The following is a 22,220-nucleotide window of genomic DNA, read 5'->3' on the forward strand; positions in this document are numbered from 1 at the left end:
ATACTAAGTCTCTCTGCAACATATAACTCTCCCTCCTGCTAGAACAATCTTCCCCCAGCATACATGACACCCTCAATCCTCTCCTCCTTGCCCTCCTGCTTCTCCCACTCTTGTCCTATCTCCTGTGCAGGCTCCTCCTTCCCTTCCCAACCCTTAAACCCTGAGGGTCCTCAAGGCTCAGTCCTAGCCCTTCATATCTCCTCCCTCCATACTTTCTCGGGAGATAACTCCATCCACACCATCACCCTATGGAGGCAGGGGTCCAACATTTGTCTCTCCTCTGGACTCCAGACTCAGATACCTAAGGGTTCCCTCCATGTGTCTGACTGGGTGTCTCACAGGCACCTAATACTCAACACGGACAAACTTAATTCATCATCTTCCCTCTAAACCTGGAAAGGATGAAGAGATGAAGGGAAATCTCAGGCCAAAGGACTTGGGTTGAGGCTGAGGCATAGAAAGCTGTGCCTGGAATCTAAGGACCAAAAGACCCAGAAAGTGCAATGCTGAGGAAAAGGAAGAAGAGAGAACCCCCCACTCCTGGGGTCTGTCCCCAGCTCTGCCTGCAGGGATCCTCAATACGAACCGTGTGGGCTCCATGATGGGGACACATGGAGACCAAGTTCTTTACTGCAGCCTCACTCTTACACCCCCTCCCCTTCTCTGTCCTCAACCCCTCTCCCAGGGACCCTCTCTCCATCACCAGTCTGGGGCAGAAGAGCATTCTGGAGGGTCAGATCAGGGAAGGAGGGCAACGGAACCTCAGCAGGGGACCAGAGAGCTGGAAAGGGCTGACCAAACTGCTCACCAGGTACACCAACACCTGGGCTGCCTCTTCTCTTTTACGCCACACCATGCAGTCCAGACCGGGACTTGAGGGGCTCTGTGGGGAGGGGGAGCTGGGGAGCACAGGCGCATTGAGGGAGGGCACTTGGGGAAATTTGGAGAAGGAGCGAACTCAGAGCTCAGCACTTTCTTCCTTCTGTTTTTCTTCTTGAGGAATTTTTTTCCCTAAGTACTGATGACTTTACCATTTCTTGGGGGTGGGGGGGAGGAGATTTTGGCTTTTGCTCCCCCCACTCCAAATGCCAGACAAAGTCTTACATTCCACAAGAAGCCAGAGCTTCAGAGTTTCCTAAAGATGAGGTGGCGTCTCCTCCCCCCCGGCCTCAGCTCCTGCTCTCCTTCCTCCCCCCACAAGTCTCAAGCCCTCAGTTCTGGCCAAGGAGGCCCAGCCAGGCTGGGAGGAGACCCCAAGCACATTCTTCCTCTCACTGTCATGCTGCAGAAATTAAAGACACATCTTGGGGCTGGGCGCCCGCCAAGCGTTTCAAGTCGAAAAGTGGCAGAGGAGGCCCTGGGCCTCAGCTCTATGCCACGTGTAAAGGATGCTTGGAAACCTTCTGCCCACAACCCCTGGGATGGAGGTCTGAAACCGGACATTGGGGTGACGGCTGTCGCACACCATACGCACAAAGCCCACCCCCCAATCCTAGGGGTCCCTAAACATTCTTCAGAACCACAGGCCCGTGATGTAGCAACTCCCAGTCCGCATCTCTGAGTCTTAATCTCCTTTAAGGTGGTCAAGTGAGCACGGCCTGAACAGGGAGCATGTGGGGAGGGGGCTGTAGGTGGGAGTACTTCTGGCTGCAAAAACGCAGCAAGCAGGGAGGTGGGCAGGTCACAGCAACCCTCACCTCCAGCCTGTGACTCTTCACCCCAGACAACCATTCCAAAGGGGTGACCACTCTGAGGGGCAGGACTCGTGTCCCCTGTTAGGGAGGGGGTGCTCCTTGTCCCTGACCCACACTGGAGGGGGCAGGAACTGCCATCTCAGCACCTCAGCCCCCAGTCCTGCCCTGCAGTAGCTGGCACCAGATGGGGGCAGATACTGGGCCACAAGTTGCTGCCACATGGTGGGGATAATTGATGAAGGCCTGTCCCTCCATTGCTGTCTCCAGCCCTGCCTCTCTGGAAACTCTATATTTTCCCTTTAATTATAGCCCCTGCAGTCTCCCTCTGCTGCCCCACCCGCACGGCTCATCCTGGCTGCCCACGGCCAGCCGGCCAGCCGACGTGGCTCCCTCCCCTTCTGTTCTCTTGGTCTTTTTTTTCCTTTGCCTTCGTTGCACAAAAGCAGCTGGGGGAGGGCGTGGAGAGGGGCGGGGGGGAGGCAATGGAATCTTGGATGGTTTGGGGGAGGCGGGACTCCCCACTTCCACGTTTGCAGCTCTGGAGTGATGGGGGTGGGGAGCTACGCAGGAGGGATTGGAGTTGATGGGGCTCTGCAAAGGGATCCTCATTGCCTTCTCTTGGGTCCACAGATTTTGGCAGGATCAGGGGCCTGGATAGATTGGGGTTGGGGTCGAGCACTGTTAGGAGGCTGGGACATAGAGAAGGGAGGACACTGGCTTCTGGAGGCATCTCCTCCAAATATAGCCTGTTGTTCTTGGGGTCCCCACTGCCTTTCAGGGTATAGATGATTCTCTCCTGGTTCCAGGGACAAAGAGCAATGTCCTGGGTTTTCAGGAAAGAGGTGAGGCAGTGGGAAACATCCTCTAAAATAAGGTCACTCACCTGCAATCCCATCTCATACTCCCAAGGCAAGTCTCCCCCAGACACCCAAATTCTCCCATATGTCCCCAACCCTGAGTCCAGGTACAGACAGAGACAGAGCTTTATGCAGCCCCCAGAAGGAGAACCCTCTCTCTGGTCAAGTGCTCTCCAGCACAGTTCTCTCCAGTTTGGCTGTGCCGGGTAGAAGGGTCTCTAACCAGGGCCTGGCCACTGGCCATGACAGACCCTAACACAAGACCCTTTTCTAAGTCGCCAGTGACCACAGCCCTCCCCATGCAAACTTACTCCCCCCGGGGTGGAAGAGTTTTAGCAATTTCCCACCACCACCCTGCTGCCCCATCACTCAACACCAAAGCTTCCTTCTGGAGAGACCGCATAGTCAAATTTCTCAGCCAGTGCCTCAGCCTCCCCACCCCATCTCTCTCGATCATGCTGAGGTTTGGGGAGAGCATTTTAGTTCATCTTGGAGCCTCAGGCATGGCAGAAGATTTGACATCCTCAAATAAAAACCCTCTTGCTAGCACCCATCCCCAAGTATCTGATCCTTAATGTCTACAAATGAGTCTCTAACTTGTTCCCCAAATATTCTTAAGTTCCATACCCCAGCCGCACCAGAAGACACCCCTAAACAGGCACATCTTTTTTTTAGGTTCTCCTGCTTTAGAGGGGTCCCCAGCTGGCCTCTTCATACCCATCCCCTAGCTCTCGCCAATGATGTCAGGAGCGTGAATGAGGCATGGCCAGCAGGACTCTCTCCCAATCACCCCCAATCCTTCCGTCTTTGAAAGGTTCCCTAACCACCTCCCCAATTCCAGTTCCGCCCCCCAGGTCGGGGGTCCCAGGAAGAAAGCCGAAGAGGCGCCCCTACCCACTCTTTAGCGCACACTATATTGAGGACCTAGCCGCATCCCAGTGGCATCATCTCTGGCCCCGCCTGGGCTGGGGGGCTGGGGAGGCAGAGCTGCGAAGGGGGGAGATGTGCGGTGGACTCCCTTCCCTTCCCTTCCCTCCTCCTCCCCCTCTCCGTTCTCACTCCCAAATTGGGGGCCGGGCCAGGCAACTCTGATTGGCTGGGGGACGGGCAGCCGGCTCCCCCTCTCCCAGGGGCAGGGTTCCTCCCCGCTCTCCATCAGGATGGTATAAAAGGGACCCGGGCCGGTGGTCGGAGCAGACGGGAGTTTCTCCTCGGGGTCGGAGCAGGAGGCACGCAGAGTGTGAGGCCACGCATGAGCGGACGCTAACCCCCACCCCAGCCGCAAAGAGTCTACATGTCTAGGGTCTAGACATGTTCAGCTTTGTGGACCTCCGGCTCCTGCTCCTCTTAGCGGCCACCGCCCTCCTGACGCACGGCCAAGAGGAGGGCCAAGAAGAAGGCCAAGAAGAAGACAGTAAGTCCCAAACTTTTGGGAGTCTAGGGCTGCTTGGTATCTTGCCCTGCGTTTGGTCCCAGGGGTCCGCGACTTAAACTGAGACTCGGGATGCCCCGGAGGCTCAGGAATGGAAGGAAGATGGTGAGGGCTCGTCCTCGGCGCCCTGGGATAGAAGGGACCGCGCTCTGGGTCGGGGTGTAGATGAATGCCCCCCAGAAGTGAGAGGGCAGGATGCTGCACGGCTCGAGTTGGCACAGGAGGAGTGCTGAGCGCGCACTGTGAAGTACTGCGGGGAAAATGGGGTCTGGACGCCGGGTTGGGGGAAAGTACGTCGAAGATGGGATGGGGGCGCCGAGCTGGGAATTTGGAGCCCAAGCTATGAGTGATCAGAAAGGCTATGAGATGATTCATAAGGAAAGATTGTTTACCCTCTCTGCAGGCTAGACAATGTTCCTGGGGCCGCGGAGGTGCTGGGCGGAGCGGGGGAGGGGGCGCGGAGCGTGGGCGGGTTGAAGGATGAGATTCTTCGGCGCGGACTTGGCCAGGCAGAGTCCTTGCGCCCTCTGCTGATCTACACTGGGCAGTGCGCCTCCTTATCCAGCGCTTCCCCGCGCAGGAGCCGGAGCGGGAAGACCGGGATTGTTGCCCGGTGTGGACCCCACCTCTAGACCTGGAAAATAAAGTTGGAGATAGGGTAGCCCCGTCTCTAGAAGAAGTAGCCAGTCGGGGGAAATTGCTTAGTGTCGCCCGCCACCTAGTGGCCGTCTGGGTAGACGATCCGCGGTGGGCGTGGTTAACTAACTTCATTTACTATTTGCGGACTTTCTGGTTCTTTGGCTAAGGAGTGACCCAGAGGCACTGGCTGGCTTTGGGAAACGGGGGTTGTCACTGAGAGAGGCCTTTTGAGATGTCTGGGCGCTGGAGGTTAGGGCATATCGTACTTTTACGGTACGTTTCAAGTCTCTGGGCGGGATCCCACGCCAATCAGCCCCTCCCCCATCCTCCTAGCCCCGCCCACGCCATCCCACCTGCCCCGGGAATGGGGCGGGATCCGGGCTAGACCTCTTGTCTCTCCTTCCGTCCCCTCCTCCTGTCTCCACCCAAACCACGCCCCACAAGCCTGCCCTCTGGTTGGGGAGCCTCTCTTCCCACTCCTTCACCCCCCACTCTCCCACCCAATGGCTTTTTATTTCACTTGGCTTCAGCGCAAATGGTCTGAGGTTGGAGTTGGAAGCAACCCCGGCCTAAAGCTTTGTTTAAGTTCCTGAGAACTGGAAAGAGTTATAGCCGCCCTGGCCAGGCGCCTCGGCCCTGTCACTGGCGCTGATGAGGAGCAGATGAGCGTTTAAGGATCTGGGGAAAGGAAAAACAAAAAGGCAAAAAAAGGAGAGGCGGGAAAAGGAAAATCTAAATGTGCCTCTAAGACCGAGGGGAAGGGACGGTGGGGTTGGGGTACCTGGAGCCCCGAGGTGGAGGACTTGCGCGCCTCTGACAGCCCCCATCTCCCCCTCTTGCCCCAGTCCCACCAGTCACCTGCGTACAGAACGGCCTCAGGTACCATGACCGAGACGTGTGGAAACCCGTGCCCTGCCAGATCTGTGTCTGCGACAACGGCAACGTGTTGTGCGATGACGTGATCTGCGACGAAATCAAGAACTGTCCCAACGCCAAAGTCCCCGCGGGCGAGTGCTGCCCCGTCTGCCCCGAAGGCGAGGGTATAGCTCGGGGCCTGGGCCGGGGCGGGGGCGGGGGCTCTCCCTTGCGCCGCGCAGGGGAGGCGGCTGTTGCCGGGAGCACCTGGAGCAAACCTTGCCTCTAAGCCGCGTCTCTTCCCCCCCTAGCGTCACCCACGGACCAAGAAACCACTGGAGTCGAGGTAATCCTCTGCCCTCGACTTTCGCCACCCCGCCCAGGACTCTTCACGGTTCTCCTTCTCTAACCCGGCTTCTCTTGTTTCTTCTGCCCCAACCCCATAGGGACCCAAAGGAGACACTGGCCCCCGAGGCCCAAGGGTAAGCGGTGCCCTCTCCCGGCTGTTGGGGCTGGAGGTGGGCGTGGCTCCTGGCCTGCGCTCACCCGGCCCGCCCTCTCCCGCTGCAGGGACCCGCTGGCCCCCCTGGCCGAGATGGCATTCCTGGACAACCTGGACTTCCCGGACCCCCCGGACCCCCAGGACCTCCCGGACCCCCTGGCCTCGGAGGAGTAAGTGGAGAGTCGAGGCGTTCGTGGAAGGCCTTATGTGCCACCTCACTCCCACCCCCCCACCGCGGGGTTTTTAGTTTGTTGGGGTTTTTTTGTTTGTTTGTTTGTTTGTTTGTTTTGGCAGATGGCATACTTCATAGTATGAAATAACTTCAAACTTACAGGAAAAAAAAGAAAAGTTGCAAAAATAATGCAAAGAACTTTCACATATGCTTCACGATTTGTCACATTTGCCTTATCAGTTTCTATGTATAAATATAATTATCTGGGTTTTATTTATTTATTTTCTGAACCATTTGAGAGTAAGTTGCTGGCATTATGTCCCTTTGCTCCTAAATACTTTAGCATGTATTTTCTGAGAGCCAGAACATTCTCTTAACATGAGCATTGCACAATGACTACATTTTGGAAATTTAACATTGATACGGTACTATTTATTATCTAATATGCAGTCCATATTCAAACTTCACTAATGTTCCCAATAATGTCCTTTATAGCCTTTTTTTTTTTTCCTGTTCCAGGATCCAAGCCAGGATCATGAATTGCATTTAATTGTCATGTCTCTTTAGTTTCCTTTCACCTGGAACATTCCTCAGACTTTCTTTGTCTTTTACGACACTGAAATTTTTTGAAGAGGACTGTTGTTCTGTAGACTGTCCCTTAAATTGGGTTTGTTGGATGTGTCTCCATGATTACATTCCAGTGATATGTTTTGGGCAGGGCTGTGCCACAGGTCATGTTGTCCTGCATAGTGCGTCACATCAGGAGGCACATGATATCAGTTTGTCCCATTACTGGTGATATCTTCTGCCTTTCAACTCACTGCCCTGACCCTGCTTTCTCACGCACTCTCTCTTCTAGAACTTTGCTCCCCAGATGTCTTACGGCTATGATGAGAAATCAACAGGAATCTCTGTGCCTGGCCCCATGGTGAGTCACCAGCGAGGGATGTAGAGCACAGAAGAAGAGCAGATGGGGATCCAGAGAAGATAGGCCAGGGAAGGGATATGGGGTGGCATAGATAACTTAGGAGGTCAAGAAGATCTTTGGGACCTCAGAATCCAGAGATGATGCAAGGCAACTGGGTGGTCTGAACGGGAACCATGGGAGATAACCTTTCCTACAGAGGCTTCATTATGGCCTCCCTTTCTTTTTCTTCTGTAGGGTCCTTCTGGTCCTCGTGGTCTCCCTGGCCCCCCTGGCGCACCTGTGAGTATCCAGGATGTCTACACTGCTTTGGGCTCCAGGCTTTTGGAAAGAGGATTGGCATGAGGGCAGGGAAGGTGCTCAGAGATCTCTTGGTGAGATGGGGGACAGGTTGGCAGGGACCTGCTCTTCTAACCCCACCCCTCTCTCCCTGTCTGCCAGGGTCCCCAAGGTTTCCAAGGCCCCCCTGGTGAGCCTGGCGAGCCTGGAGCCTCAGTAAGTGCTCCCCAACTTGTACTCTCTATGCAAATACACACTCCCTCTACAAATACATGGATTCTCCTATTGAAGGACCACCATCTGGGGTCTTTCTTACCTCCTTCTTCCAATCCTAGCCTTCCCCTTCTTTTTTCCTTATCCTGGCCATTCTAACATCCTCTCTTCCTGTCTCCTCTAGGGTCCCATGGGTCCCCGTGGTCCCCCTGGCCCCCCTGGCAAGAACGGAGATGATGTAAGTAGCCCTGGTAAAGAGATACCATCTGACCCCCACCACCTCTCCATGTGTTAGGTCCCTGTAATCTCTACCCCAGTGCCCCCACCACCTTTGGGGGCGATACCCAGAGAAAGGAGGGCATGTTCTCCTTGATGCATGGGACTGCCCTTGAACAAGGAGCCTCCTGGGATGTTTCCGCATCTTCCTAACAGAGGTGGCTGTCCCTCCCCTCACCCCAGTCACCTTAAAGCAGTCCCCAACCCCATCCTCTGATGTGAATGGCTTCCCTAGGCTTAACCACTCTGGGTACCTCAGATTCTCACTCCACGTGGTGAGATTAAGATGCTGGTGACAGAAATAAACAGAAATTCCTTTGGAGGGACGCAAAATTCAAGCAAGGGTTGCATGGTAGATTTAAAGTGAGATAAGATTCTGGGGCCCTAAGCCTGACCCTCAACAACCCCAGGAAGACCCAGGCCTTCCATACTTTTCCAACTCAGGGGGCACGGGCACGATGGCCTTTTCTCTTTCTCTCAGGGTGAAGCTGGAAAGCCTGGTCGTCCTGGTGAGCGCGGGCCTCCTGGACCTCAGGTGAGCAGGATGGTGTGGTTGCCTCCAGGCTTTGCTGCATTTGGGCTTCATTTGGGAGCTGTGTCCACAGCGGTGTCTTCTAACAGCCCTGCCTTTGTCCTTTTCTTTTCTCTCCAGGGTGCTCGGGGATTGCCCGGAACGGCTGGCCTCCCTGGAATGAAGGGACACAGAGTGAGTCCCCTTTGTGTCATCTAAGTTCCCAAAGTCCCAGCATCGCATTCCAGCCCTTTCCCCAAAGGATCCTGATGTGCATCGTGGTGGGTGGCAGCTATAATAAGCTCCAAGGGATAGAGAGTAGACATCAAAGAGAACTTCCCTCCATTGGGAAAGAAATCCCAGTAAAGAGATGGAGTGAGATCTTGGGCCAGTTGAGGTTTAGTCTAGCTCAGACTCAGGGAGACAGCTGTGCTGACCTCCTGAGGCTCCTTCTCAGGTCTGGGTGGCTGTCAAGGTTGTCCACAGTCTCCACAAGGTCTCACTTTGGCCCTCTTCCTATCTCAGGGTTTCAGTGGTTTGGATGGTGCCAAGGGAGATGCTGGTCCTGCTGGTCCCAAGGTAAGAGGTTGTGTGACTGTCATGGTCCTCCACCTCCCCTGCAGTCCCACCATGAATGAATTTCTAACTCTGTTCTCTGCTCTGTAGGGTGAGCCTGGTAGCCCTGGTGAAAATGGAGCTCCTGGTCAGATGGTGAGTGTGTCCACTTGTAGAAGGAAGAGAGGGAACAGGATGTAGGGGCAAGATGGGGGCTTGGGGAGAGGGGTGTGTCTCCTGTCTCACTTGGCTTCTCTTGGTTTTGTTGTCAGGGCCCCCGTGGTCTGCCTGGTGAGAGAGGTCGCCCTGGAGCCTCTGGCCCTGCTGTAAGTACTCCTGGCCCCTTGGGGGACTCCAGGTTCTGGAAGGGGTTCCCCAGGAGCTAAAGGGACTGACCAGTGCTCAGTCAATGTAACCGGGGCTTTCCCCTCTCTCCTGCAGGGTGCTCGTGGAAACGATGGTGCTACTGGTGCTGCTGGACCCCCTGTGAGTACAGCCCTTAGACCTCAGTGCCTGGGATTGCGGAGGGGTCTCAGTGTCAGCTCTTGGGTCTGATACCAGGGGCAGGACTGAACCCCAGGACCTCTTGCGTCCCAGGGTGTGACTTGCAGATGCCCTCTTCCTTCTCACTAACATCTCCCTTTCATTCACAGGGTCCCACTGGCCCCGCTGGTCCTCCTGGTTTCCCTGGTGCTGTTGGTGCTAAGGTGAGACCCCCACCCTCCAATGAGCAGAGCTCCCACAGGCCAAGGGGTGGGCATCTCCCTGCTCCCCAAACCAGAGGGACCCAGAATCAAGAGAGAAGCCCAGTCCCCAACACCTTTGTCCTGGGGTCCCCTTCTCTGATCTTGGAGTCCTGACTCTTGGTCTCCTGTCATGGCCCTTCACCCCCTGCCATCCAGACATGAGGTTGGACTCCCAGGGTGGCTCCTGACATGTTCTTTCCTCCAATCCAGGGTGAAGCTGGTCCCCAAGGATCCCGAGGCTCTGAAGGTCCCCAGGGTGTGCGTGGTGAGCCCGGCCCCCCTGGCCCTGCTGGTGCTACTGGCCCTGCTGTAAGTGTCACCTCCTCAGTACCCCCGTGCGTCTCCCTAACTCAGAGTCCTTGCCTGTCACTCACCCATCTCTCTCTGTGTCACAGGGAAACCCTGGTACTGATGGACAGCCTGGTGCTAAAGGTGCCAATGTAAGTATCCTGCAGGTTTCAGAGCCGCCCCTGGTACCCACCTTCCACCCACCCTGTGCCCGCCACTCCTGGGCTCAACTTGTTCTGCCTCCCGCAGGGCGCTCCTGGTATTGCTGGTGCTCCTGGCTTCCCCGGTGCCCGAGGCCCCTCTGGACCCCAGGGTCCCAGTGGCCCCCCTGGTCCCAAGGGTAACAGCGTAAGTACTACTCTCTCTCTTCTGCCCCACCCCATGAGCTGGCTCATGTGGCCCTTGTCTGGGAAGCATGAAGATCCAGGCCAGCTGAGCATCCCCACTCTCCACCCATCTTCTTCTCCTCCCACTCAGGGTGAACCTGGTGCCCCTGGCAACAAAGGAGACACTGGCGCCAAGGGAGAGCCCGTAAGTCCCCCAGCAGCCCCTTGGGGGAGGTCCAAGGAGGAATGGGAGCCCCTGGTGCTGCTGGACAGCCAGCCTCAAGCCTGCTCTGGAGCTGGTACCAGGACAGCCCCTCACCACAGGCTGCCCCCTCCTCTCTGCCCTCTCCAGGGCCCCACTGGTATTCAAGGCCCCCCTGGCCCTGCTGGGGAAGAAGGAAAGCGAGGAACCCGAGGTGAACCCGGACCTGCTGGCCTGCCTGGACCCCCTGGCGAGCGTGTAAGTGCCCCCTTCTCGGCCCCGGTGCCGGCCTGGTGCCCACGTGTGTGAGCTCACTGACCTCCTCTCCTCCCACAGGGTGGACCTGGTAGCCGCGGTTTCCCTGGCGCAGATGGTGTTTCTGGTCCCAAGGTAATCTCTCTTCCCGGGTGGGATGCTGACCCTGCTGCTCCCTGGACGTCACCTTCCTCTCCCAGATGTCGTCAACCCCCTCCCACTCCCACCGCCCGGTCATTAGTGCCCCTACTGCGGCTGCAGACCTCTCTCTTCACACGTAGCCTCACCTTGACCTTCCTACCACCACCAATGCCTCTCAAAGCACCACCCACAGCCCAGGAGGAAGAAGAGGCCCGCCCGTGATAAAGAGACCCTAATTGTTGTTGTGACTCCCCCAACCAGGGTCCCGCTGGTGAGCGTGGTGCTCCTGGCCCTGCTGGCCCCAAAGGTTCTCCTGGTGAAGCTGGTCGCCCCGGTGAAGCTGGTCTGCCTGGTGCCAAGGTGAGACCCCAGCCCTCTGCCCAGCTTGGCCCATGACCCTGCCCATCCTATGTGGGTTCTGGAGCAGGACCACAGATCCACCTTCTAGAATGTCCTCCACCCCAGCCTCCACTCTCCTTCTCCCGGTCTTCCACCACCCTTATCCCCCACCCCACTCACACCTCTCTGCCTCCCCCTAGGGTCTGACTGGAAGCCCTGGCAGCCCTGGTCCTGATGGCAAAACTGGCCCCCCTGTAAGTATCACTCCCCCAGGCCCACATCAGTCTCCTGACCGCTCACCCTCTGTCCTCACCTCCACTTTTGTACCTTCCATCCTCAGGGTCCTGCTGGTCAAGATGGCCGCCCCGGACCCCCAGGCCCTCCTGGTAGCCGTGGTCAGGCCGGTGTGATGGGTTTCCCTGGGCCTAAAGGTGCTGCTGTGAGTATTCAGTGAGGCGTATCACAGGGACAGACACACTTGGGGCGAGGGTGGGGGTGGGGGGAAGAGTCCTCGCTCTGGGGCCAGCTCTGCCACTGACCTGCTATGTGGCCTCAAGCCACTCGTTGCCCCTCTCTGGGCCTGAGTCTCCCTATTCCATAAAATGAGAGACCTCTCCTGGCTTTACTACCATTGCTCTATCCCTGGAAATAAGTATCGTTGGCCCCCAAGCACACACACACGGGGATAGGATGGGCCTTTTACATGATAGTCAGCCCCAAATCTTGGTGGGTTCTTTGAGGTTCAAAAGGAGATATCAGAAGAGATGAAAGCCCTTTGCAGCTCAGGTCACCAAAGGCATACAATGGGGAGAAGAAAGGGAAGAGGGTGGAGAGAGGAGCCTAAGGGGCGGGTCGTCTGGGAGGAGAGGGCTCAGGGAGAGGCCAAGAGATGGAGCAGTCAAAGCCAGCAAAGGCCTTCCTCAGGGGCCAGAGCGGATAGATTAAAAAGCTCCTTAAAAATTCCACTCAAAGTAAACGGGAGGGACCCAGGAGGCCCCGGTTTCCCACTTCAGCTCCCTCAACCCTAACTCTCTCTCCCCACAGGGAGAGCCCGGCAAGGCTGGAGAACGAGGCGTTCCTGGACCCCCCGGCGCTGCTGTAAGTATCTCCTTTTGGTCCCTGTCCCCTCCTTGCCTCCGCCCATGTCACACCCCTACATCCTGCAGGAGGGATGCAGGAGGCTCCAGCCCATCCCCAGGGTGTCAGGACCCCCAGCCGCCAGGCCCCCTACCTGTGCTCTCTTCCTCAGCTGCCCGCCCACCTCACCACCCTGACCCCTTTTTCACTCTCTCCCCATAGGGTGCTGCTGGCAAAGACGGAGAAACTGGAGCTCAGGGACCTCCTGGACCTGCTGTGAGTGTCCCTGATGGGGAGGCCTGGGCTGGGGGTGCTGTGGGGCAGGAAAGGGGAGATAGCCCCCGTCCCCCTTCTCCTGAGCTTTCCCATGACCGCGGCATTTCCTCCGTGCAGGGCCCTGCTGGTGAGAGAGGTGAACAAGGCCCTGCTGGCTCCCCCGGATTCCAGGTGAGGCCTCACGGCTGTCAGCGTGTTGGGAGAGGGGCATGAGGAACACCTCTTCCAGATTCTAATCCCTCGCTTCCCTCCCCCATTTCCCACCTACAGGGTCTCCCTGGCCCTGCTGGTCCTCCTGGTGAAGCAGGCAAACCCGGTGAACAGGTAAGAGGTAGCAGCCAGCTGAAGAGACGGGGAGTGCAGGGAATACAGAGGGAGAGTCCAGCCCCCTAGCTAATCAGACAACCATCAACTAGAGGGATCAAGGTTAGACTCGAGGAAAGACCTCCCATCATGAAGGGTGCTACACAGAGGGGAGCAAAGAGCTGCACCTCCGCATGATAGGATCTGGAAGGAGCTGCGTGGCTGCTGGTCTGGATGACTTCTTTTTAGAGCTGCTGGAATACTCTGGCTTTCCCTCAACCCCAAGTCTGGGGAGGGTGACACATTCACGAGGAGTTGAGGGATAATCCCGGTTCAGTGCTGAGAAGGGATTGGTCTCCAATCACAGACCCCAAGGGCTAGCCCCCAGGTGGACAAGAATGTTTTCTAGTTGGGAGGACCCAGGTGGGTTCTGCTCACTGTCTGTCCCTCCCTCCCGCTCAGGGTGCTCCTGGAGACATTGGTGCCCCCGGCCCCTCTGGAGCAAGAGTAAGTAGAGCCTCTTGCTGCTTCCACCAACATGCCCCGTGCTTGGCCCTGTCTCTGGAGCCACCTCATGGGCCCTGTCCTTCCCTTCCAGGGCGAGAGAGGTTTCCCCGGCGAGCGTGGTGTGCAAGGGCCCTCCGGTCCTGCAGGTCCCCGTGGGTCCAACGGTGCCCCTGGCAATGATGGTGCTAAGGTAAGGGCAGCACAGGGACCAGGTCTCACCCTTCCTGTGATGGGGGATGCCTGGCTGTGACCAAAGCCAGCTGGATGTTGGGGAGGGATGGGGGGACAAGACTGGGGTGGGGTCCATGTGCAGCCTGAAGTTCTGGGCTGTGAGCCTTTCCTCTTAGCTAGTACTTGTCTTTGGCCTCAGAACCAAGCCTGGGAGAAATTAAGAGGGGGCTCAAAGCTGTGACCCACTTCTGAGACCCCAAGCCTCACTCCAGTCTTCTTGGTTGTCATACAGGGTGATGCTGGTGCCCCTGGAGCCCCTGGTAACCAGGGCGCCCCTGGCCTTCAAGGAATGCCTGGTGAACGAGGTGCAGCAGGTCTCCCAGGCCCTAAGGGTGACAGAGTAAGTTGAACTCCCCCTCCCTCGATCCCTGTGCGGTTCCCATCTCTCTCTGCTTCAGATCCCTCAGCATCTCTCTTTCTACTCCCTGGGGTCTTTCCCTCTTCTCCTTAATCCTCCCTTCTTCTTCTCTGGCCTCTTGGCTGATGAATCCTTACCTATAGTCCAGGCCCTACCCTTCCCATGTGTTACCATGGCAACAAGAGGGGGCGGCGTGCCTCCCGGACGAGGAATCCCTCTACACAAAGCAGGAGCTTCTTAATCTAAGTTCCCCGGAATCCCCACACAGACACCTTTCCCCTGAAAGATCTTGAGTCCTTGGCACACATGGGGGCAGGGCAGACACAAACTGGGGAGGGGTCCCAGACACAAGCAGGATGCTATAGGTCACCTCCTTGCCCCACACTGGAAGTCTCAGGCTTTCCTATGTCTTTAGGGCGATGTTGGTCCCAAAGGTGCTGATGGTGCTCCTGGCAAAGATGGCGTCCGTGGTCTGACTGGTCCCATTGGTCCTCCTGGCCCCGCTGGTGCCCCTGGTGACAAGGTGAGATGGCTGCCTCCCCACCTTCTTCCCTAACACACAGCTTCCCCAGCAAGCCTGGGCACAGCTCTGCAGGGGAGGCAGCTCCTGCCATTCCAAGCTGGTGATCCAAAGGTCGGGGGGCCAGGAGGGAGGAGGACTCTCCTGGGTTACCTGCCAGGAGTATTCAGCATGGGTCCCTGACCCTGAGCCTCTTGTCCCTCCCTCTCAGGGTGAAACTGGTCCTAGCGGCCCTGCTGGTCCCACTGGAGCTCGTGGTGCCCCCGTAAGTACAGAAGACCCGCTTAAGGCTCCATACTCCACCCTTCTCTCCCTTCATACTGCCCCTGGCCCTCTTTCTGTCCCTCCTCCACCTTGGCTCCCACCTGCCCTGGTCCCTGTGGAGTGCTCCTCAGGCCCTCCTTCCCCACCCTGCAGTCCATCCCATCCCACCTTCCCCCAGATCAGGGCATCTCTCCATTTGCCTCCTTTTCTTCTAGGGAGACCGTGGTGAGCCTGGTCCCCCCGGCCCTGCTGGCTTCGCTGGCCCCCCTGTGAGTATCAAGATCCCTTTCATCTTCCATCTCCAACTAGGTCCCGGGGCCTTGAGTGACTGGATGAGGACAGAGGCATTGGCCCGATTCAGAGAAGGAGGGTGGAGGGGGGATTGTCTCCCGTTCAAGCATCTTCCTGCCTGGAGTTCCTGTCCTTCCTCAGCTGACTTCCTAGGCTGGCACAGCCCTCTCCTCCACTCACCACACTCCCTCCTCCCCCAGGGTGCTGATGGCCAACCTGGTGCTAAAGGCGAACCTGGTGATGCTGGTGCTAAAGGCGATGCTGGTCTCCCCGGCGCTGCTGGACCCACTGGACCTCCTGGCCCCATTGTGAGTATCTCGCCGTCTAGGCCCCAAGCTGCCGGCAGGCTGGATCCAGGACTGGCCCAGCCTTGACGCCTCTGTGCTCTCCTGCAGGGTAACGTTGGTGCTCCTGGACCCAAAGGTGCTCGTGGCAGTGCTGGTCCCCCTGTGAGTACCTCACTCTGATTCTCTGCCGAGGCTCTCCCCAGCCTGCGTTTGGAGATGGGGCAGCTGGGCCAGGTGAGGGGCTGTTCTCCCTCTGATTGCTTCTTTGTCCTCTTCTCCAGGGTGCTACTGGTTTCCCTGGTGCTGCTGGCCGAGTCGGTCCCCCTGGGCCCTCTGTAAGTGTCTGTGGTGGAGACTCCACCGGTCTGGGAGGGTACGGGGCACAGGCTGTCAGGAGTGTGGTGGGCCCGACTACGGCCACCGTAATGCTCCAGAATCCGATGGATTCTGACAGCCCCAATTCTCCCCATCCAGGGAAATGCTGGACCCCCTGGACCTTCTGGCCCTGCTGGCAAAGAAGGCAGCAAAGGCGCCCGTGGTGAGACTGGCCCCGCTGGGCGTGCTGGTGAAGTCGGTCCTCCCGGTCCCCCTGGCCCCGCTGGTGAGAAAGGAGCCCCTGGTGCTGATGGACCTGCTGTAAGTGCACGCTCCAGAGGGGTCCAGAGTGGGGGGCAGCGTCCCTGGCCACTGGAAGTCACCTCACCACCCCCTGTCCCCCACAGGGCGCTCCCGGCTCTCCCGGACCTCAGGGTATTGCTGGACAGCGTGGTGTGGTCGGCCTGCCCGGTCAGCGAGGAGAAAGAGGCTTCCCTGGTCTTCCTGGTCCCTCTGTGAGTGCCCCCTCACCTTGAGGATCCTGAGAAGAACAGTTGCAGGACTTGGAGGGCGCAGGATGGGGGTGTTGGGGTCAGCGAGGACAGAGGTGGCGGGTCCTAAGGCCCTCTCCCACCCCATCTCTGGCCTGACTCTTTCTTCTCCCTCAGGGTGAACCCGGAAAACAAGGTCCTTCTGGAGTAAGTGGTGAACGTGGCCCCCCTGGTCCCATGGGCCCCCCTGGATTGGCTGGACCCCCTGGCGAGTCTGGACGTGAGGTAAGCGGTTGCCGGCCCCATGCCAGTGCCCTCAGTGTGGCCATTTTGGCCTTGGCCTGAGCCTCCCTCCCCTTGGCTGACGCTCACCTTCCCCCGCTCTCCGCAGGGGGCGCCTGGTGCTGAAGGATCCCCTGGACGAGATGGTTCTCCGGGCCCCAAGGTAAGATGGCTGCACCCTGGGGCCCCAGCCCCACCCGCCGCTCCACCTGGCCCTTTCAGCTGGGGCTGACCCGGATTCCCCTCCTCCCCTCCTCTCCCCCCTCAGGGTGACCGTGGTGAGACCGGCCCTGCTGGACCCCCTGGTGCTCCTGGTGCTCCTGGTGCCCCCGGCCCCGTCGGCCCTGCTGGCAAGAGCGGCGATCGTGGTGAGACTGTAAGTAGCTGGGCTCTGGCTTACCGTTTCTGCTCAGGCCAGGGACTCTCCAGGCCTACCGAGGGGTCTGCAGATGGACACCTGACTTCACCTAAGCAGGGGAGAAGAGGAGGCCTTGCAAGATGTCTGGGCCCTTGGCCTCCCTGAAAACACTGAGCCACAGCTCAGCCTCGAGACCCCTCCTCCAGACAGTCCTGTTTCCCCCGAGGAATGGGGTTTGTTCCCAGGTGCTCGCCCCAGCTTACATGAGGCCTGAATTTACATGAAGACTCACCTGGGGTCAGGAGAGAATGGATATGGTAGGAAAAGATGAGAGGAGAGAGGGATTTGGCCAAGGGGAGGTGTCACCTGCAGCTCAGGCTGTGCCAGCCCTCAGCTGGGCTCTCCCTGACCAGGATCTAATGCTCTCTTTGCTCTCCCCAGGGTCCCGCTGGTCCTGCTGGTCCCATTGGCCCCGTTGGTGCCCGCGGCCCCACTGTAAGTGCCCTGCTCTGGCCCTTGTGTCCTCAGAACCCTTGTCCAGATGTGGACTGCACCCCCTCAGTGCTAACAGAACTTCCACCTGACGACCTGTCCCCATCTCTCTTCTAGGGACCCCAAGGCCCCCGTGGTGACAAGGGTGAGACAGGCGAACAGGGCGACAGAGGCATTAAGGGTCACCGTGGCTTCTCTGGTCTCCAGGGTCCCCCTGGCCCTCCCGTGAGTATGCCCAGCCCCTTCCCAGCCCCCAGCTGCCATCTTGTCTTCTTTTATCATCTCCCCAAGTCCTGCTGTGTGATGGGGGAGGACACTTTGCCTCGGTTTCCCTCTCTGGACCATCCTTCTCCTCCCTAGTGGGGACTGGGGTCTGAAGACTAATGGGTATTTCCAAGTAGCCTCTGAGAGAGTGAGGGGTGCACAAAGAGGGATCGTGGGAGGGGTCTCAGCCTATGGACACCCTGGGGCTAGACTTCCAGAATAACAAGGTGGCTGGTAAGGGGGCGGTTGCTGGCCACATTTGACCTACACTCGGCCTAAACTGTCTTCACATCTCTCCTTCAGGGCTCTCCTGGTGAGCAAGGTCCCTCCGGAGCTTCTGGTCCTGCTGGTCCCCGAGTGAGTTGTGTCTTCTATTTATCTGCTCTTCCCGGGTCCCTCGCCTCTCTGGAGAAGGGTCTGGAGCAGGGGATGAAAGAAGGGAAGAGGGGTTCTGGACAGCCTTACGCAGCCCTCGCCTCCCCCTCCCCACTGCTTCCTCCCACAAAGTTTCCTGGCCCAGCTGTGGGAGTGAGCCATAATGAGGCAGAGGAGCCAGAGCCAGGCAGAGTGGGCTGTGGGCTTCTCTGCCAGAGCTGGGGTGGGCCCGTGCTTTCTGGCAGGCTTTCTCCAACCAACTTCCTCCCTGCAGGGTCCCCCTGGCTCTGCTGGTACTCCTGGCAAAGATGGACTCAACGGTCTCCCAGGCCCCATCGGTCCCCCTGGTCCTCGTGGTCGCACTGGTGATGCTGGTCCTGCTGTATGTGGTCCCCCACCTTGCCTGCCCCTGGCCCTCCAGCCCTGAAAGCACTGAACCCCGGTAATCCCCCCTCTCCTCCCTCTCTGCGCAGGGTCCCCCCGGCCCTCCTGGACCCCCTGGTCCCCCTGGTCCTCCCAGCGGTGGTTACGACTTCAGCTTCATGCCCCAGCCACCTCAAGAGAAGGCTCAGGATGGTGGCCGCTACTACCGGGCCGATGACGCCAATGTGGTCCGTGACCGTGACCTCGAGGTGGACACCACTCTCAAGAGCCTGAGCCAGCAGATCGAGAACATCCGGAGCCCTGAAGGCAGCCGCAAGAACCCTGCCCGCACCTGCCGTGACCTCAAGATGTGCCACTCCGACTGGAAGAGCGGTAAGGGCTGGCCCAGCTGTGCCTCCTCCTCCTGCCGCGACGGGGCTGAGCCCTGAGGGGCCCACATCCCGTACCTCCCCTGACGCCATCTCACCCTGCCCCACTGCAGGAGAATACTGGATCGACCCCAACCAAGGCTGCAACCTGGATGCCATTAAGGTCTTCTGCAACATGGAGACAGGTGAGACCTGCGTGTATCCCACTCAGCCCAGCGTGGCCCAGAAGAACTGGTACATCAGCAAGAACCCCAAGGACAAGAGGCACGTCTGGTACGGCGAGAGCATGACCGGCGGATTCCAGGTACGTGAGCTCGATCCTGTAGCCACTCTTAGGAGGTGGGCTGGCCCAGGGCTCAGAAGGGCTTGAGGGTAGGTCCTGGGTGGACCAGACTTCTGCTAAGTGTGATCAGCTGGGAGGCAGGAGACCTGGGTGCTTGATTACGGGGTCAAACACAGGGTACCTGGGGGCAAGGGGTGCCACCTCTGGACGTAAGGTTCACTAGGATGCTCTCAGGGGACTCCAGGGAGAGAGGCCAGGACTGGAGGCTCCAACGCAGCCACTCACCCCTCGCTCTTCCGCTCCCACAGTTCGAGTACGGCGGCCAGGGCTCCGATCCTGCTGATGTGGCCATCCAGCTGACTTTCCTGCGCCTGATGTCCACCGAGGCCTCCCAGAACATCACCTACCACTGCAAGAACAGCGTGGCCTACATGGACCAGCAGACTGGCAACCTCAAGAAGGCCCTGCTCCTCCAGGGCTCCAACGAGATTGAGATCCGGGCCGAGGGCAACAGCCGCTTCACCTACAGCGTCACCTACGACGGCTGCACGGTGAGTCCAGCAGGGCCCCCGCTCTGGGCTTTGGCTTTCCGGGCAGGCCCAGTCCCCCCACCCCCTCACTGCCACTTGGTGACACCCCTCTCCCATTGTCTCCCTTTCACCCCAGAGTCACACCGGAGCCTGGGGCAAGACAGTGATCGAATACAAAACCACCAAGACCTCCCGCTTGCCCATCATCGATGTGGCCCCCTTGGACGTTGGCGCCCCAGACCAGGAATTCGGCATCGACGTTGGCCCTGTCTGCTTCCTGTAAACTCCCTCCACCCCAACCTGGCTCCCTCCCACCCAACCCACTCGCCCCTGACTCTGGAAACAGACAAAGAACCCAAACTGAACCCCCCAAAAAGGCAAAAAAATGGGAGACAATTTCACATGGACTTTGGAAAATATTTTTTTTCCTTTGCATTCATCTCTCAAACTTAGTTTTTATCTTTGACCAACTGAATATGACCAAAAACCAAAACTGCATTCAACCTTACCAAAAAAAAAAAAAAAGAATAAATAAATAACTTTTTAAAAAAGGAAGCTTGGTCCACTTGCTTGAAGACCCACGTGGGGGTAAGTCCTTTTCTGCCCGTTGGGCTTATGACACCCCAACGCTGCCCTTTCTGCTCCTTTCTCCATGCCTTCTTGGGGCCTCCCCTCCACTGCTCCCCGAATCTAAGTCTCCCCAAAAGACACAGGAAACAATGCATTGTCTGTCCAGCAACCAAAGGCAATGTTGAAACACCCAAGTGGCCCCCACACTCCCAGCCTACTCCCTTCACCCAGAACCCCCAAGCCCTGGGGGGGACCCGGAGTTTTCAGACTGCCAAAGAAGCCTTACCATCTGGCATCCCTGTTGCCCCGGCAACATACCCCTCTTTGTTTTTGAGGGGAGCATGCCAGGGGCACCACTGGCCCTTCACCACCGGGTTTGGAGAAAAGTCAGGAGGGGCCAAGACAGAGCAGAAACGTCGGATTTGAGAAACATGCCAATCCCCCGTGCTACCCGGCTGGGTGGGAGAGACTGCTCTGTTCCTTGTGTAATTGTGTTGCTGAAAGACTACCTCGTTCTCGTCTTTGGTCTTTGTGTGTCACCGGGGCAACTGCATGGGGGGCGGGATGGGGGCAGGGTGGAAGGGGCTCCCCATTTTATATCAAAGGTGCTACATCTCTGTGATGGGGTGGGGTGGGGAGGGAATCACTGGTGCTATGGAAGTGGAAACGCACCCCCCCCACCTTAGGCCAGCAAATGTTCCTTTTTGTTCAAAGTCTTTTTTTATTCTTTGTTTTTTTTTTTTTCCTCTTGTGGATGGGGACTCGTGAATTTTCTAAAGGTGCTATTTAATGTGGGGGAGAGAGTGCCGGCTCCAGACAGGGTCACTTGCTCTCCACCCTCTCTTCATCCCCCTCGGCGCCTCTCACCACCTCAGGCCTCTCTCCTCTCTCTCCCGACCTCTCCCTCCTCTGAAACCCTCTCCTCAGCTACATCCCATCCTCACGGCCTCTCTCTTAGTCTGTTCTGCGTTCTCTCTCACTGGGTTTCGGAGCACAATTTCCCAAAGCACAAAGCAGTTTTTCCCCCTAGGGGTGGGAGGAAACAAGAGACTCTGTACCTATTTTGTATGTGTATAATAATTTGAGATGTTTTTAATTATTTTGATTGCTGGAATAAAGCATGTGGAAATGACCCAAACCTATCTGCAGTGGCCTCCTAATTTCCTTCCTTGGAGTCGGTGGAGGGGAGTCCTGGGGAGGGAGCTTTGGGTGGCGGGTGGGCTCTCCTTCAGAGTCTGCCCCTTCCCTGCCCCTCCTCCTCTAGCACCTTTGATGGCCCTCCCCCTCCCTCTTGCCTTTCTTATGCCTTTACCCTTTCTCTTAACTCTCTCCTGCCATCTTCCTTGCATGTCTCTCATACCCTCTTGTCCCTTACAGTGCCAGACAGGCAACCCACTTGTGCATCAACACACACACACACACACACACACACACACATACACACACACCCCTTCCTTGCAGATCCTGCCCTGCCCAAACCTCATGCCCATATGCCCATGCCCATCAATGCCATCAACTCTCGCTGCTCCCCCCTACTGCTGGGGGCACCCTGCAGGGTTGGGGGGCTGTGGTCAGGGCACTGGGAGGCCGGTGGTTGGGGGAGGGAGGTGGGGCGGGGAGGAGTCCCTGGGAGCCCCCCTGGGCAAATGCCTAGGGTCATCTGGCCTCTTCTCCATCCCAGCCCCCTCTGAGCTCCTCCAAGGGAGCAATCAGCAGTACAACATGAGACAGGGTCGCTGAGCCTGCCCTGAGGGCCAGAGGAGACCTGGAGAAAGCATTGCCTCCTGCTCCTTCTGGTCTCCCCCGGGAGGGAAGGAGGGAACCACCAGCCCTCAGGAAAGCCTCCCCAGGGCCTTGGAGAGCTTGGAGAGCTTGGCAGTCCAGGTACTTACCAGCTGCTACCAGGAAGGTGACAGGCCTTCCTGACCATCTCTCTCGGCCTTCTAAGTCCCCAAAACATGACCCCTGGGTGTGTGGTGGCCTGGGGAGATCCTTTTGCCCAGCCCCTGCTTCCTGCCCATTCCTTCTCATTTTTAAAAATTGTTGCTTCCTCTTCCTCCTTTCTCTCCCTCCTTTCCTTTTTCCCTCACCCTCTGCCTGCCCCTCCCTGCCGACCTGAGAGCCTGAGGCCCCCACAAGGCAGGTGACTGGTCAGCTCCCCAATGTCAGGGAAGAGGGACAGCAGTG

At 58.0% G+C, this 22,220-nt stretch overlaps 1 protein-coding gene across 3 annotated transcripts; it reads left to right on the forward strand.

Annotated features, from left to right (window-relative positions):
- Positions 1-3,733: 3,733 nt before the first annotated feature.
- On the forward strand, positions 3,734-20,045 carry COL1A1 (collagen type I alpha 1 chain). 3 transcript variants are annotated; one of them, XM_036835735.1, is made up of 51 exons: positions 3,734-3,965; positions 5,468-5,662; positions 5,789-5,823; positions 5,924-5,959; positions 6,048-6,149; positions 7,011-7,079; positions 7,314-7,358; positions 7,518-7,571; positions 7,753-7,806; positions 8,326-8,379; positions 8,497-8,550; positions 8,881-8,934; positions 9,022-9,066; positions 9,183-9,236; positions 9,352-9,396; positions 9,564-9,617; positions 9,867-9,965; positions 10,052-10,096; positions 10,194-10,292; positions 10,422-10,475; positions 10,623-10,730; positions 10,809-10,862; positions 11,130-11,228; positions 11,408-11,461; positions 11,548-11,646; positions 12,252-12,305; positions 12,507-12,560; positions 12,678-12,731; positions 12,831-12,884; positions 13,326-13,370; positions 13,462-13,560; positions 13,834-13,941; positions 14,375-14,482; positions 14,691-14,744; positions 14,959-15,012; positions 15,235-15,342; positions 15,430-15,483; positions 15,603-15,656; positions 15,796-15,957; positions 16,044-16,151; positions 16,305-16,412; positions 16,519-16,572; positions 16,678-16,785; positions 17,209-17,262; positions 17,377-17,484; positions 17,827-17,880; positions 18,173-18,280; positions 18,372-18,654; positions 18,764-18,954; positions 19,242-19,484; positions 19,600-20,045. In XM_036835735.1, exons 1-51 carry the CDS (start codon positions 3,863-3,865, stop codon positions 19,744-19,746), a joined length of 4,392 nt encoding a protein of 1,463 aa, XP_036691630.1. In that variant the 5' UTR covers positions 3,734-3,862; the 3' UTR covers positions 19,747-20,045. The 3 variants fall into 3 exon arrangements, with proteins under 3 accessions (XP_036691630.1, XP_036691628.1, XP_036691631.1); XM_036835733.1 differs by having other exon boundaries at positions 10,194-10,475; XM_036835736.1 differs by lacking the exons at positions 9,352-9,396; positions 9,564-9,617; positions 9,867-9,965.
- The last annotated feature ends 2,175 nt before the right edge of the window (positions 20,046-22,220 follow it).

Source organism: Balaenoptera musculus, chromosome 20, assembly GCF_009873245.2.
Source record: "Balaenoptera musculus isolate JJ_BM4_2016_0621 chromosome 20, mBalMus1.pri.v3, whole genome shotgun sequence".
Taxonomy (NCBI): Eukaryota; Metazoa; Chordata; class Mammalia; order Artiodactyla; family Balaenopteridae; genus Balaenoptera; species Balaenoptera musculus.

Coding starts and splice junctions, on each gene's coding strand:
- COL1A1 (XM_036835733.1), top strand. CDS start 3,863: ATGTTCAGCTTTGTGGACCTCCGGCTCCTGCTCCTCTTAGCGGCCACC. Junction 8,935..9,021: donor CTGGTCCTGCTGGTCCCAAG/GTAAGAGGTTGT, acceptor TCTGCTCTGTAG/GGTGAGCCTGGTAGCCCTGG. Junction 15,657..15,795: donor TCGGTCCCCCTGGGCCCTCT/GTAAGTGTCTGT, acceptor CTCCCCATCCAG/GGAAATGCTGGACCCCCTGG.